The 17,592-nt window shown below is 43.3% G+C and overlaps 1 protein-coding gene across 1 annotated transcript in view; it reads left to right on the forward strand.

Annotated features, from left to right (window-relative positions):
• LOC137355386 (wings apart-like protein homolog) overlaps positions 1-17,592 on the forward strand; it is a 189,264-nt gene that overhangs the window by 126,472 nt on the left and 45,200 nt on the right. The window contains exon 13 of the mRNA XM_068020380.1: positions 13,341-13,516. Within this exon, the coding sequence (XP_067876481.1) occupies positions 13,341-13,516 (176 nt within the window). The remainder of the gene's footprint in view (positions 1-13,340; positions 13,517-17,592) is intronic.

Below are 17,592 nucleotides of genomic sequence, written 5' to 3' on the forward strand. Positions count from 1 at the left end.
TGGAGTTGTGAACTAAATAATACTTGTGAAATAAATACTAGGGAAGGTCACTAAAGTAGATAGTATAAAAGGATTCAAAACACTTGCATAAAACCCCTAGTGTAGATAGGTGGTAGGGAATATGGGATTACTGTAGGGTTAGTATATAAATGGGTGGTTGTTGGTCAGCACCGACTCGCGCCGAAAGGGGCTGTTTCAGTGCTGTATCTCTAAATAAATAAAGAATAAATAAATAAATAAAAACCTTGGTTCAACCACACAACTGTGCACATTTTTGATCTCCATTTATAAAAAGGAGCAGTAGAGATGGTGCAAAAACTTTTGAGGTTGATGGGAGAATTGAGAGGTTATACCTAGCAGGAAAGACTGAACAGGCTGGGGCTTTTTTCTCTAGAAAAAAACAAAACTGAGAGGTGACCATGTAGAAGTGTTTAAAATTATGAAGGGGTTCGATAACGTAGATGTAGAGAGATGTTTCCACTTGTGGGGAAGTCTAGAACTATATATGATAGTCTCCAATAAATTAGTTAGGAATTCAGGAGAAACCTTTTTACTCAGTGATTTATAATGTGGAACCTATTACCACAGGGAGTAGTTGAGGCGACTAGTATAGGTACATTTGAGGGGAAGTAAAATAAGTGCATGATGAAGAAAGGAATAGAAGGTTATGTTGATAGTGAGATGAGGTAGGTTGGGAGGAGGCTCATGGGGCATAAACACTGGCACAGCCTTGTTGGACCAAATGGCCTGTTTCTTGGCTGGTAAAATTCTGTTAATGAATGTACCAAAAGGATAACCTTACTCATAATCTGAAAGCACAGAAGCATGCCATTCATCCCGTCGTGCCTGTGTTAATTATATATCAATTGTGTTTATATGCAGGTGGAGGACATTAATTGGGGTTTCACTTGAGCACAGATAAAGAGACACTTACTGAAACCGTAGGGTAATTGAGTTATGAGGTATATGCTTGTAATGTTTCACTGCAAGTGTAAGACTGAGTAAAGATTGGCTGCGGTTTCGTCCTTCAACTGGCTTTTAGGAATAGAACACCTGTGCTGGTACTTTGAAAGAGCTATCTAGGTAGTCCCTCTCCCTTGCTCTTTCCCCATAATCCTGCAAAATTTTCCCCTTCTAGTATTTACCTAATTCCCCTTTGAAAGTTACTATTGAGGCTGCTTCCATCATCCTTTTAGGCCATGCATTTGACGAGCAAAATATTTCACTTTGCACCTTTGTGTTGTCAAGCTACTACTACATAAGAAACCCGGTGAGAGGCCATTGGTTTGAAATTGCCACACTGCAAAGAAGTTACTTTCATCATCACTGCTTCAATGAGTCACGTGGAAACCTAGAAGAATGACTTCATGGAGGCAGGTGTATTCGTCACTTTGAGTGCAAAGCAGGCTTTGCTATTGAACAGTACCATGAAAGTCCAGTGATTAAAGCTAAGGCAATATGTCTTATAAGCTTAGAACTGAATAGCTGTAGGTAAATTTGATCTCCAGCCTGAAATGATGATTCATTATTCCCAGTATGAATATTTGTACCTGTCAGTCATTTACAGCACAGAAGGAGGCCAATGGGCCCATCAAGTCCAAACTGGCTCCACAGAGCTATGCAGTCAATGCCATCCCCGCTCAATCCCTGTAGCCCTGCAAGTCTCTTTCTCTCAAGTGGCCATCCAACTACTACTTCAAGTCATTGATCGTCTCCACTTCCACCACCCTTGTGGGCAGTGAGTCCCAAGTCATTACTGCCCGCTGTGTAAAAAGAAAAATGTGCTTCCTCGTATTCCCCCTGCATTTTTTGCCCAAAACTTTCAATGTGTCGCCCAGTCCAAGTACTATTAATGGGAACAGTTTTTCCTTGTCTAACTTGCCTACGCCTATCGTAATCTTGTACACTTCTATTAAACCTCCCCTCAATCTCCTTTGTTCCAAGGAGGACAAACCCAGCTTTTCCAAGCTAACCTTATAACTAAAATGCTCCATCCCTGGAACCATTGTAGTAAATCTCCTGTGCACCCTCTCAAGGACCCTCACATCCTTCCTGAAGTGTGGTGACCAGAACTGGATGCAATACTCCAGTTGGGGCCTAGTCAGAGCTTTATAAAGGTTCAGCATAACCTGCCTGCTTTTGTACTCAATGCCTCTATTTATGAAGCCAAAGATCCTATATGCTTTACTAAGGTCTGTTTCTGGCAAAGGTAGGACCTGTACAAGTTGGACGGGTTGCACCTGAACAGGAACGGGACCAACATCCTTGCTGGGAGGTTTGCTAGTGCTGTTGGGGGGGGGGGGTTTGAACTAATTTGGCTGGTGGGGGGGTGGTGGATTTGAAATAATTTGGCGGGGGGGGTGGATTTGAACTAATTTGGCGGGGGGGGTTTTGAACTAATTTGGCGGGGGGGGGTTTGAATTAATTTGGCAGGGGGATGTGATACAGAGTGGAGGTACAGTAGGGGGTGATGCACAATCAAATATAAAAGAGAAACTGAGTCAGTCTAGAAGGCAGAGCAAATATAGGCCTGTTAAGGCACAAGTGAAAAATGCAAGGCTGGATTGCATCTATTTTAATGTAAGGAGTATTATTAGTAAGGCAGATGAATTGACGATTATTAGCAAATGGGCGGCGCAGTGGTTAGCACTGCAGCCTCACAGCTCCAGGGACCCGGGTTCGATTCTGGGTACTGCCTGTGCGGAGTTTGCAAGTTCTCCCTGTGACCACGTGGGTTTTCGCCGGGTGCTCCGGTTTCCTCCCACAGCCAAAGACTTGCAGGTGATAGGTAAATTGGCCATTGTAAATTGCCCCTGGTGTAGGTAGGTGGCAGGGAATATGGGATTACTGTAGGGTTAGTATAAATGGGTGGTTGTTGGTCGGCACAGGCCGAAGGGCCTGTTTCAGTGCTGTATCTGTAAATAAAATAAAAAATAAATAAATATTGCTATCAGAGACATGGTTGAGGGGGGGGTAGGACTGGCAGCTCAATATTCCAGGGTATAGAATCTTCATGCGAGACAGGAGGGGGTAAAAGAGGTGGTGGCATTGCACTTGTTGATCAAGGAGTCAATTACTGCAGTAAGGAGGGATGATATCTTAGAAGGCTCCTCAAATGAGACCATATGGGTAGAACTTAAAAACAAAAAGGAGGCAATCACTTGACTGGGAGTGTACTACAGGCCGCCAAACAGTCAGGGAGAGATAGAGGAGCAGATATGTACGCAAATCTCAGAGGGGTGTAAAAATAATAGGGTAATAGTGGATTTCAACTTCCCCATACCAACTGGGATAGTCTTAGTGCAAAAGGTTTAAAGGGGGCAGAATTCTTAAAATGCATACAGGAGAGCTTTTTGAGTCAGTACGTAGAAATTCCGACAAGAGAAGGGGCAGTACTGGACCTAATCCTCGGGAATGAAGCCGGACAAGTGGCAGAAGCGTCAGTGGGGGAGCATTTCAGGGATAGTGACCATAACTCTAAGATTTAAGGACAAAGATGGACCGGAAATAAAGGTACTGAATTGGGGGAAAGCCGATTTCAATACAATGAGACAGGATCTGGCCAAAATGGACTGGGAGCAGCTACTTGTCGGAAAGTCTACATCAGACCAGTGGGAGTCATTCAAAGAGGAAATAGCGTACCCGTTAAGGTGAAGGGTAGGACCAACAAGTCCAGGGAACCCTGGATATCAAGGGATTACAGAGGATCGGATCAGAAAAAAAAAAGGCAGCTTATGGCAGATTCAGAGCTCTGAAAACAGTGGAGGCACTAAAGGAGTATAAAAATTGTAGGGGGGGCAACTTAAAAAAAAGTAATAAGGAGAGCGAAGAGGGGACATGAAGAAACACTGGCGGGAAAGATAAAGGAAAATCCTACGGCATTTTATAAGTATGATAAGGGCAAGAGGATAACCAGGGAAAGACTAGGGCCCATTCGGGACCCAAGTGGCAATCTGTGTCCCTTCACTCTGGAGAAGGACGATGTAGGTGTAGTCATATAGTTATAGTCAGAGTTTTACAGCTCAGAAACAGACCCTTCGGCCCAACGCGCCTGCACTGACCATCAAGCACCCATCCTAACTAATCCCATTTCCCTGCAATTGGCCCGTAACCTTGTATGTTATGGCACTTCAAGTGCTCATCTAAATACTTCTTGAATGGAGTGAGTGTTCCTGCCTCAACCAACCCTTCAGGCAATGTATTCCAGATTCCAGCCACCCTCTGAGTGAAAAAGTTCATCCTCAATTCCCCTCTAAACCTCCTACCCCTTACCTTAAATCTATGCCCCCTAGTTATTCACCTCTCCACTAAGGGAAAAGGTTTCTTCCTATCTATTCTATCAATGCCCCTCATAATTTTGTATACCTCAATCAGGTCCCCCCTCAGCCTTCTCTGCTCCCAGGAAAACAACCCCAGCCTTTTCAGTCTCTCTTCATAGCTGAAATGCTTCAGCCCAGGCAACATAAGATCATAAGAACTAGGAGCAGGAGTAGGCCATCCGGCCCCTTGGGCCTGCTCCGCCATTCAATAAGATCATGGCTGATCTTTTCGTGGACTCAGATCCACTTACCCGCGCTCTCACCGTATCCCTTAATTCCTTTCTTGTTCAAAAAGATATCTACCTTAGCTTTAAAAACGTTTACTGAAGAAGCGTCAACTACTTCACTGGGCAAGGAATTCCATAGATTAACAATCCTCTGGGTGAAGAAGTTCCTTCTTAATTCAGTCCTAAATCTGCTCCCTCTAATCTTGAGGCTATGCCCTCTTGTCCTAGCTTCACCTGCCAGTGGAAACATCCTCTCTACTTGTATCTTATCTATTCCCTTCATAATTTTATATGTTTCTATAAAATCCCCCCTCATTCTTCTGAATTCCAATGAATATAATCCCAATCTACTCAGTCTCTCCTCATAAGCCAACCCCCTCAACTCCGGAATCAACCTAGTGAACCTCCTCTGCACCCTCTCCAGTGCCAGTACATCCTTTCTCAAGTAAGGAGACCAAAACTGCACACAGTACTCCAGGTGCGGCCTCACCAGTACCTTATACAGCTGCAACATAGCCTCTCTGCTTTTAAACTCAATCCCTTTAGCAATGAAGGACAAAATTCCATTTGCCTTCCTAATTACTTGCTGTACCTGCAGACCAACCTTCTGCGATTCATGCACAAGGACACCCAGGTCCCTCTGCATAGCAGCATGCTGCAACTTTTTACCATTCAAGTAATAATCCTTTTTACTGTTACTCCTACCGAAATGAATGACTTCACATTTATTAACATTGTATTCCATCTGCCAGACCTTTGCCCACTCACTCAATGTATCTATGTTCCTCTGCAAAGTTTCACAGTCATCTACACATCCTGGTGGATCTCCTCTGCACCCTCTCCAGTGCAGTCACATAGTTCCTATAGTGTGGTGACCAGAACTGTACACAGTACTCCAGCTCTGGCCTAACCAGAGTTTTATTCAGCTCCATCATAACCTCCCTGCTCTTGTATTCTATGCCTCGGCTAATAAAGGCAAGTATCCCATATGCCTTCCTAATCACCTTACCTACCTGTGCTGCTGCCTTCAGTGATCTATGGACAAGCACCCCAAGGTCCCTCTGGCCCTCTGTACTCCCTAGGGTCCTACCATCCATTGTATATTCCATTGCCTTATTAGACCTCCCAAAGTGCATCACCTCACACTTCTTAGGATTAAACTCCATTTGCCACTGCTCCGCCCATCGTACCAGCCCATAGCCCATCTATATCATCCTGTAGTCTAAGGCTTTCCTCCTCACTATTTACAATACAAAAATTGGTGGTGTCACAGGGATCAGGGAGGGAGATTGTGATATACTTGAACATATTAGCATTGAAAGGGAGGCAGTATTAGCTGTTTTAGTGGCGTTAAAGTGGATAAATCCCCTGGCCCAGATGAGATGTATCCCAGGCTGTTATGTGAGGCAAGGGAAGAGATTGCAGGGGCTCTGACACAAATTTTCAAAACCTGTCTGGCCACAGGAGAGGTACCAGAGGATTGGAAGACAGCGAATGTGGTACCATTATTCAAGAAGGGTAGCAGGGATTAACCAGGTAATTACAGGCAGGTGAGTCTAACATCAGTGGTTGGGAAACTATTGGAAAACATTCTGAGGGGCAGGATTAATCTCCACTTGGAGAGGCAGGGATTAATCAAGAATAGTCAGCATGGCTTTCTCAGGGGGAGATCGTGTCTAACTAACTTGATTGAATTTTTCGAGGCGGTGACTAGATGTGTAGATGAGGGTAAAGCGGTTGATGTAGACTACATGGATTTCAGTAAGGCTTTTGATAAAGTCCCGCATGGGAGATTGGTTAAGAAGGTAAGAGCCCATGGGATCCAGGGCAATTTGGCAAATTGAATCCAAAATTGGCTTAGTGGCAGGAGTCAGAGGGTGATGGTCAAGGGTTGTTTTTGCGATTGGAAGCCTGTGACCAGTGGTGTACCACAAGGATCGGTACTGGGACCCTTGCTGTTTGTAGTGTACATTAATGATTTAGACGTGAATATAGGAGGTATGATCGGTAAGTTCGCGGATAACACTAAAATTGGTCGTGTCATAAATAGTGAGGAGGAAAGCCTTAGATTACAGGACGATATAAATGGGCTGAGCAGTGGCAAATGGAATTTAATCCTGAGAAGTGTGAGGTGATGCATTTTGGGAGGACTAACAAGGCAAGGGAATATACAATGGATGGTAGGACCATAGGAAGTACAGAGGGTCACTGGGCCCTTTGGTGTACTTGTCCATAGATCACTGAAGGCAGCAGCGCAGGTAGATAAGGTGGTTAGGAAGGCATATGGGATACTTGGTCATTGCATACAAGGCTGCAGGCCAAGTGCTGGAAAATGGGATTAGAATAGTTAGGTGCTTGATGGCCGGCACAGACACGATGGGCCAAAGGGCCTGTTTCTGTGCTGTATAACTCTGACTCTAAGGTAAGGTGAAAGTGTCTGCCCTTGACATCAAGTATTTGGCCAAGTATGGCATCAAGGAGCTCTAGCAAAACTGAAGTCAATGGGATTTGGGATAACTCTCCACTGGTTGGAATTGTACCGAGCGTAAAGGAAGATGGTTGTGGTTATTGGGGGTCAATCATCTGAGCTCCAGGACATTACTGCAGTAGTTCCTCAGGGTAGTGTCCTAGGCCCAACCACTTTAAGGTGCTTCATCAATGACCTTCCTTCAATCATGTGGTCAGAAATAAGGATGTTCGCTGATGAATGCACAATATTCAGCACCATTCACGACTCAGATACTGAAGCAGTCCGTATAGAAATGCAGCAAGACCTGGACAATATCCAGGCTTGGGATGAAAAATGGCAAATAACATTTGTGCCACACAAGTGCCAGGCAATGACGTTCTCCAACAAGAGAGAATTTAATCATCTCCCCTTGACATTCAGTCCCCCACTGTCAATATCCTGGGGGTTAGCATTGACCAGAAACTGAGTTGGAGTAGCCATATAAATACCATTGCTACAAGAGTAGGTCAGAGACCAGGAATCCTGCAGCGAGTAACTCACCACCTGTTTCCCCAAAGCCTGACTGCCATCTACAAGGCACAAGTCAGGAGTGTGATGGAATACTCACCACTTGCCTGGATGGGTGCAGCTCCAACAATACTCAAGAAGCTCGACACCATCCAGGACAAAGCAGCCTGCTTGATTGGCATCCCGTCCAAACATTCACTCCCTCCACCACCGACGCACAGTGGCAGCAGTGTGTACCATCTACAAAATGCACTGCAGCAACGCACCAAGGCTCCTTTGACAGCACCTTCCAAACCCGTGACCTCTACCAACTAGAAGGACAAGGGCAGCAGACGCGTGGGAACACCACCACCTGCAAGTTCCCCTCCAAGTCACCCACCATCCTGACTTGGAACTATATCGCCGTTCCTTCAGTGTCGCTGGTTCAAAATTCTGGAACTCCCTTCCTAATAGCACTGTGGGTGTACCTACCTCACGTGGACTGCAGTGGTTCAAGAAAGCAACTCACCACCTCATGGGCAATTAGGGATGGACAATAAATGCTGGCCTGGCCAGCAACGCCCACATCACATGGAAGAAATAAAAAAAAAACACGCTCTCAATATGTCCTGCCACCTTCAAAGATCTATGCACCCCCAGGTCCCTCTGATCCTGCCACTCTAGAACTGTGCCATTAAGTATATATTGCCTCACCCGATTCCTTCTGTCAAAATGCATCACCTCACACTTGTCAGTATTAAATTCCATCTACCATCTGTCTGCCCATTCTGCTCGCTTATCTATGTCCTGTTGCAGGTGGTTCATATCATCCTCCCTGTTTACAAACCTCCAAGTTTGGTGTTGTTGGCAAATTTTGAGATTCTACTCTATTTCAAGATCCGAGTCACTGATGTATGTCAAAATAAGCAGTGATCACTGACCCTTGGGGAACACTACTGTCTACCATCCTCCAATTGAGGAGCAAATTTTAGCAGGGTACTTCCCTCAATCCCCCAGAGTCCCCTGTGAGTTGCTAATGACATTGCCTTACTGAGGCTGTGGACTCATGAGAGAAATAAAGACAGGAAGGCTGAAGTACATTCGGATAGAATCCTAGGCTTGACGCAGCTTTTTTTAAAATCTGCTTTGAGGCCCCCAGGGATAGAAAGTGCTCCTGGTTTGTTTTGTATGGCACACAATATATTGGCCTGTTTGTGAATGTGCTTCTGTCTCTAATCTGATTAGTGGCAAAGTGGAGCTCTCACAGATGCTGGAACAGATCTGACACAGTGAACCCTCCCTGTGCTTTCTATTTCATTGGCTGTGCCAGTGCCATTTACATTCAGAGAGGGGAACAGCAGGTCAGGGAGGTAGCCAAGAACCAGTAAATTGGTTAATTATATTCATGTCATGTCTTGGAAATTATTTCAATTGCAAAATAAATTTATTGCTCAAGTGTAGTTTTAGAGTAATTTTGCTTTGCTGCTTACCATTTCCGAAGTGTGCTTTCTGTGCCTGGATGATGTGGAAAGCAGTTTGTTCCTTTATCTGCACCTCTAGGTTAACTGCCAAATGCAGCATTTGTGTACACAGCTCTTCTCACCCTCTCCTCAACTTCCAATTCAGAAGCCAGGTAGGTAGGTTTCTGCCATCGACTCTTGGTAGGAAGAATGCGTGTGGCCTTTCCAGTAGGGAAGTGCCTGAAGGGCAGCTCCACTACTCAATCGCAAGAGATTTTTTGTTCTTGGAATGGTGGCAAGGCTGGCATTTATTGCCCATCCTGGGACCCCCTGAGCAGGTGATGGTGGATCCTCTCCTTGAACCGCTGCAGTCTGTCATGATGCTCCCCTCATGGTGTCGGGCAGTGAAATCCAGGATAAAACAAAAGACTGCAGATGCTGGAAATCTGAAATAAAAACAAACAAACAAAAATTGCTCAATGCTCAGCAGATCTGGCAGCATCTGTGGAGTAACAGGCAGAGTTAACTTTTAAGGTCGATGACCCTTGAATCAACCTGAAACATTAACTCTCTCTGTCTACAGATGCTGCCAGAGTATCTCCAGCATTTTGTGTTTTAATTCCAGGATGAGTTAGGATAGTATGTGATTTTGCAGGAAACTTGGTGATGCTGCTCCCGCGACATTGCTGATGGTGTTCTTCAGTGTTCGAAGTCATTGAGGAGGGAGGTGTTGAACATACCTTGGGCATTTGCTGCCATGCATCTCATACATTATACACACTGAAGACACAGTGCGTTCGTAGCGGAGGGGATGGATATTAAGATCAGTGGTCCTGGATGCTGTTGAGCTTGTTGCAGCTGCACCCATCCAGGCAAGTGATGAATATTCCACCATCTTTGTGGCCAGCCTTGTAGATGGAGAAGTTTAGTGCAGTCAGGAGGTGAGCCACTTGTCAGAGTACCCAGCCTCCAACTTGCTCTTGAAGCCTGTGTTGCTGTCACTGGCCCAGTTCAATCACTAGTCAACAGCGACCCCCAAGGTTCAGTGATTGTGTCAAGGGACAATGCCTGTGCTTTCTTCTGGAGATGGTCAGTACCTGGCACTGAATGAGATCAGTTTATAGCTCTCTGGGTTCACAGAAACAAACCTGTACTGCAACAGAAATGTACTTGAGTAGTAATTCTAAACGTTTTAGATTACGCAACTAGTAGTGGAGAGAGTAGAGAAGTTGAAGTTGTTCTCCAAGCAGTATTTAAGTGGTCATTGGATTGACATATGGATGAAAATGGAATAGTGTAGGTCAGATGGTTTCACAGGTCGGCGCAACATCGAGGGCCGAAGGGCCTGTACTGCGCTGTAATGTTCCAATGTAATGTTCAGAGGAGGTTATGGTGAGATTTAATAGAGGTGTTCAAAATGAGGGGTTTTGATAGGTAGGGAGAGACTGTTTCCACTGGTGGGATAGTCAGTAACCAGAGGACACAGATTTTAGAATTAGTCCCAGAAAAGAGATGAATTTTTTTTTATGTAACCAGTTGTTGTGATCTGGAATGCATTGCTTGAAGGAACAGTGGAAGCAGATTCAATAATAACTTTCAAAAGGGAATTGGAGAAATACTTGAAAAAGAAAAAGAAAACAGGGCTGTGGGGAAAGAGCAGTGGAGTGGAACTAATTGGACAGCTCTTTCAAAGAGCCAGCACAGACATGATGGACTGAATGGCCTCTTTCTGTGCTATATCATTCTATGAATAAGTATGGAATAAGCCACTTCCTGTATTGAGATATTGTCAGACACATTGCTCACATGGACTGCAGTGCTTTATGTTTACAGGTTTCAGCAGTTGTAATCCAATTTCCCACCTGCGAATAACGACCAAACACAAATCTGGAAGTGAACTGTATTGACAGTAATTATGAACTTCGCGATTCTCAATGTGTAGACTACAGACATTCTGAGCTGTCGCTAAACATGATGTGAATCCTTGCCAATTGCAGCAGCATTTAATTTTCTTTTGCTCTCCTGCTCTTTACCTTTTTTCTCTACTTTCTCTCTTGTCCTCTCACTCACTAAGCAATTAGCTTGGGTGTGTGCTGCTTTTTTTTGGTCAGTGTTTCTGGACTAAGCCTGTGACCTCAGGAAATGTGTGGGTTTTAGGTCAGGATACACGTGCCATGCACAATATGGAATTGTTGCCATCTGTTCAGGCAGCTGTCACGTACCGTTAAGCTGATGGTCAGCAGACATCCCAGTTACACTGCTAGCTTGTCCTACAGTTTTTCAGTCCCTAAGAATTAATACAAAATGCATTTGAATACAGGCAAGTGATGACAGTTTATTTTTAATGAGACTTGTTCATTTGAGGGAAGCATTGTAAGCCCAGTGTGTGGGGACACTAGGAATAATTCCTTATTCCATTGGACACTTTAAACCTGTGGACATTATTCGCTATTGCTGTTGCAGGAATGGTTAAACACTTCCTTTTTACTGAACAGTGGCTACACACCTTGGACCCTAGTCACACATGGAATGTACCGTGTAAATGAGATGCATTCAGGATCAACAGAGAACTTTGTTAAACCAAAGCTACAATCAACACTAACAAAATATACAGAATAAAATAGCAGTAATGTGCACGTGGTACATTTTAAGTCATCGTGGCCACAAAGCTGGGTTTGGAAATGAGCAAGTGATCAGACTTGATTCAAGCAGCAATTGTTGCCTTCGCATAAAAATGCCACATTTCAAAATTACACGAATGTGCTTTTGGCTTCCATAACAGTCACTACATCTCAAATGTCTCCTGCACGGTGACAGTAAAAATTGTAAAACACATCTTCAGCCCCCAAGATTGGAGCCCGTACACAAACAATCTTAGTTCTCAAACTTTCTTCAGTATATGCAGTCTCTTTAAAAGCATCAGGAATTAAAATATATATCTACCTTTTAAACAAAAAAGGGGAGTTTCCATTTCACATGAAGAAAGCTATCTGGTGAGCCCCAACGTGATTGGGTTGTGCAGAAATTGTGGAAAAGTGCACACGAGGAGCCATTTCAGCCCTCCTGTCTCGATAGTCGCATGCTGCACTAGCTAACTTAGCAAATAGTCTTTTGTGTTTTAACATCTTCCAGACCTCAGAACTTGGGTTGTGAATTGCTTTGAGATGGAGTGACTGTTATGGAAGCTGATACCACACTTTTGTGTAATTTTAAAATGTGAAATTTTTATGTGGAGGCATCATTTGCTTATGTTATTAAGTCTGATTGCCTGCTCATTTCCAAACCCAGCTTGTGACCAACTTTTTTTTTTACCTTTATGGCCTAGCATATATGGCTTTATAGATTTTGTTTAATGATCAGAATGTGATTTCACTCTGACTGTTGGCAGATGATTGCTGAATCAGCATGTCTTTGCTCTTTGCCAAGAGTCAATGCATTTAATGTTCCGGTGCTGTATTGAAACTAGTGTGTAGATGACTTGGTGTTTCCCCTAGGAAGCCAATATTCAAGGCAATGCCTGCAGTATTTCAATCCATTACAGCAATTAGGCTGTAATTTAGTAAATCATTTTCAATAATGCAGGCCTTGAGATTACCAGGCAAGCTAATCTATCTGCTCCGCTGTGTGCATGAAATGGATGCATTTGAAGGGAGTGGACGCAGGTGGTCAGTCTAATTCAACAACCCATCGATCTACAGAACTCGATTGAGAATTGTTTGTGGAGCAGTGTGAGAGGAGGTGGCTCAGTTCTTGTATATATGCTGCCAACACAATGTATTTGCTGGTCTTTAGTGGTATACAATTCACCAATTAAATGAATTCAGTCAGTGAATAAGAAAAGCAAGCCATTATTTTTCCTTGTTTTAAAGCCTTGAAATTGCTGAAATCTGTTGCAATGGGAAAATGTGAGAATGAGAAGCTGGGGTTTACATGAGATTTTTGATTGAATTCACCATTTTTGCTGTGCTTCTGAGTTAGAAGTTAAAGGCTGCAGGAGAGTTAGCCAAGGCCACTCTAGCAAACCTGTCATCTATTGATCATTGCCAATCGCCTCTTATCCCAACTGCAATTAGCAGGGAGACACAAAAAAAGGGGCAAGTAGAAAAATATTAACTTTTTTAAAATGTGAGTCTCATCCTACAAAAAAGGAAGCATTTAAACTTAAACCTTTGAAACAATTTCACATATTTTAACCATTAGATTTAAACTGTCTGCTTCCTAAGTGCTTAAGTCATTCAGCATCCTTTTGTGACACTATATTGCAATCTCATTTAGGTTGCATGATTTTAAACTTTCTTTTAATGTGAACCAAGCCAGAAATCTCCAGAAACAAAGCCCTCATTCTCCTGATACCTTGTTAAATGTGCTTTATCTGCAGGGCGTTAAGACACTGTGAGCAGCTAATCACACGGTATAACCAGGAAGACAACAAGGTTTGCATGGCGAACAGCAATTCCCTACCACAGTACAGTGCCTCCAGTCATATTGGAAAAGCAGTGGAGGACTGCATGAGAGCAATCTTTGGGGTCTTACTAAACTTGACCAATGACAATGGTAAGTTTCTAAGTGGAGGGACCATATCTGCTCCCTGCCATTCAGCTAGAAATTGAACTAATCAATACAAGATGAAATGCTGGGTTTTGAGAACGTGATCTGTTGTGACTAGCCCACAGGCTCCCAGGCCAGACTGAAGTTTGAGTAAAACGGAATGGGTACTGCATTAAACTAGGATAACCACTGCGGGAAAGGTTACATGTTCAACTTGTGCTTTTATCCTTTTTCAATCTTAAAGAAAAATAAGTCTTTTTGTGCACCATTGTACTCTTGCCTCAGCGCCTGAAGTTAAGAATGAGTTGAAAATAATTGTGAAATATAAATCTCAAAGTTGCTGTTTAAACTGTGGCAGCTGTTGAGTAATAGATATACTCCCTACCTTGGTAGGTTTGCCATTTTGAGTGGAACCAGGTAGATATTAAATTCCAGAAAGCTTATTGTGGAAGGATAATACTGGAGCCAAACTGTACTCAATTTCACATTTATTGTACGGAATAAAAGGATTACAAACATGTAGCTCCTCACTCAAACCCTCCCACAGTCTCAGTAAGTGTCTGCTTATAAAGTGCTCAAGTAAGACCCAATTAACACCCTCCACCTGCATCTAATCAAACAATTAATAGACAAATAACAGGTATCGCCTTGCATAATGGCATCTCCTGCCAACTACACCAGAGAGCCACCCAGTTGTTTATAAATATTGTTCATTTTAAAGTAGTGATGCTTGTACCAGAAGGTTAGCTTGTTCTGCAGTCTCGAGTTATATTCTCCAGTGTTTGCTCAGTTGGTGTTCAAGTTGCCTACATTGGAAGAAAACCATTTATAAAGGAGGCAGGGAGGATCCTTGGCAAACAAGAATTGCCGGGATAACAGCAAGATTTGAGTGTTGGTGATTTTAACATTGCTGTTTTATTTGGATGAAACTTCCCTTTTCCCACTGCTAAACTTAGTTATTCACATGTTTATAGGGCTTCAAAATGTCAGTGATGCTGACAGAATCCTCGAGTCATAACAGCACAGAAAGAGGCCATTTAGCCCATCGAGTCCATGCTGGCTCTCTGTAGAGCAATCTAATCAGTCCCATTCCCCTGCTCTATTCCTGTAGCCCTGCAAGTTTATTTCCCTCAAGTGCTCATCCAATTACCTTTTGAAATCCTTTTTCATCTCCACTTCCACCACCCTTCTCGGCAATGAGTTCCAGATCATTACCACTCGCTGTGTAAAAAAAAAAAAAATTTGTTCCTCACATTCCCCCCCAACGTACCTCTTCAACAAAACCTTAAATCTGTGTCCCCTAGTCCTTGTATCATGAGCAAATGGAAAGAGGTTTTTTTTGTTCTGTTTAGCTAAGTTAGACAATCACAGAATTGTTACAGTGCAGAAGGAGGCCATTCAGCCCATCGTATCCGCACTGGCTCTCAAAGAACAATTCCCTCAGTTCCATTCCCCGCCTTCTCCCCATAACCCTGCACATTCTTCCTTTTTCATATAACTGTCTAATTCCCTTTTGAATCCTTCAGTTGAACCTGCCTCCACCACGTTCTCAGGCAGCGCATTCCAGACTTTAACCACTCGCTGTGTGAAAAAGTTTTTCCTCATGTCACTTTTGCTTCTTTTACCCATTACTTTAAATCTGTGCCCTCTCATTCTCGATCCTTTCATGAGTGGGAACAGTTTCTCTCTATCTACTCTGTTCAGACCCTTCATGATTTTGAATACCTCTATCAAATCACCTCTCAGCCTTCTCTTCTCCAAGGAAAGCAGTCCTAACTTCTCCAATCTATCTTCATAACTGAAATTCCTCATCCCAGGAACCATTCTCATTAATCTTTTCTGTACTCTCTCCAGTGTCCTCACATCTTTCCTAAAGTGTGGTGCCCAGAACTGGATGCAATACTCCAGCTGAGGCCGAACTCGTGTCTTATAAAGTTCAACATAACTTCCTTGCTCTTGTACTCTCTGCCCCTGTTAATAAAACCCAGGATACCGTATGCTTTATTAACCACACTCTCAACCTGTCATGCCACCTTCAATGACTTATGCACATATACACCTAGGTCCCACTGCTCCTGTACTCTTTATTTTATATTCTATCTCTCTCTTCCTGCCAAAATAAACTACTTCACGTTTCTCTGCATTGAACTTGATCTGCCATCTGTCCACCCATTCCACCAACTTCTCTGTGTCTTTTTGCAGTTCTACATCCTCCTCACAGTTCACAATGCTTCCAAGTTTCGTATCATCTGAAAACTTTGAAATTGTGCTGTGTACACAGAGGTCTAGGTCATTATTGTATTTCGGGAAAAGCAAGGGTCCCAGCACTGATTCCTGGGGAACTCCATTACAAACCTTCCTTCAGCCTGAAAAACATCCATTAATCGCTACTCTTTGTTTCCTGTCACTCAGCCAATTTCGTATCCATGTTGCTACCATCCCTTTTATTCCATGAGCTATAAGTTTACTCAAGTCTGTTGTGTGGCACTGTATCAAATACCTTTTGAAAGTCCATGTGCACCACATCAACAGCATTGCCCTCATCAACCCTCTCTGTTACCTCCTCAAAAAACTCCAAGTTAGTTAAACATGATTTTCCCTTAAGAAATCCATGCTGGCTTTCCTTAATTAACTTGCATTTGTCCATGTGACTATTGATTTTGTCCCGAATTATTTTTTCTAGAAGTTTTCCCCCCACGAAGGTTAAATTGACTGGCCTGTACTTGCTGGGCTTATCTTTACACCCTTTTTTGAACAAGGGTGCAACATTTGCAATTCTCTAGTCTTCTGGCACCACCCCCGAGTCTAAGGAAGACTGAAAAATTATGGCCAGTGCAATTTCCACCCTCACTTCCCTCAGTATCCTTGGATGTATCTCATCTGGTCCTGGTGTTTTATCCACTTTAAGTACAGACAGCCTATCTAATGCTTCCTCTTTTGTCAATTTTACCCCCTCTAGTGCCTGACTTACCTCTTCTTTCAACATTGTCTGGGTTACACTTTTTTTCTTTCGTAAAGACAGATGCTAGGTATTCATTTATTACCTCAGCTATGCCCTCTGCCTCCATGTGTAAATCCCCTTTCTGGTCCATAATTGCCCCACTCCTCCTTTTACCACCCTTTTACTATTTATATGCCTGCAGAAAACTTTGGGATTTCCTTTAATGCTAGCTGCCAGTCTCTTTTCATGCTCTCTCTTTGCTTCTCTTATTTGCTTTTTCACTTCCGCTCTGCACCTTCTATATTCAGCCTGGTTCTCAATCGTATTTTCTACCTGGCATTTGTCATAAGCACACTTTTTCTTTATCCTAACCTCTACCTCTTTTGCCATCCAGGAAGCTCTAGATTTGTTTACCCTACTTTTCTCCTTCAAGGGAACATACTTTGAGTCCGAACTATAAGATCATAAGAAGTAGGAGCAGGAGTAGGCCGTCCGGCCCCTTGAGCCTGCTCCGCCATTCAATAAGATCATGGCTGATCTTTTCATGGACTCAGATCCACTTACCCGTGCTCCCACCGTATCCCTTAATTCCTTTATTGTTCAAAAAGATATCTACCTTAGCTTTAAAGACGTTTACTGAAGAAGCGTCATCTACTTCACTGGGCAAGGAATTCCATAGATTAACAACCCTCTGGGTGAAGAAGTTCCTTCTTAATTCAGTCCTAAATCTGCTCCCTCTAATCTTGAGGCTATGCCCTCTTGTCCTAGCTTCACCTGCCAGTGGAAACATCCTCTCTACTTGTATCTTATCTATTCCCTTCATGATTTTATATGTTTCTATAAGATCCCCCCTCATTCTTCTGAATTCCAATGAATATAATCCCAATCTACTCAGTCTCTCCTCATAAACCAACCCCCTCAACTCCGGAATCAACCTAGTGAACCTCGTCTGCACCCTCTCCAGTGCCAGTATATCCTTTCTCAAGTAAGGAGACCAAAACTGCACACAGTACTCCAGGTGCGGCCTCACCAGTACCTTATACAGCTGCAACATAACCTCTCTGCTTTTAAACTCAATCCCTTTAGCAATGAAGGACAAAATTCCATTTGCCTTCCTAATTACTTGCTGTACCTGCAGACC

This window comes from Heterodontus francisci, chromosome 42, assembly GCF_036365525.1.
Source record: "Heterodontus francisci isolate sHetFra1 chromosome 42, sHetFra1.hap1, whole genome shotgun sequence".
NCBI classification, from domain to species: Eukaryota; Metazoa; Chordata; class Chondrichthyes; order Heterodontiformes; family Heterodontidae; genus Heterodontus; species Heterodontus francisci.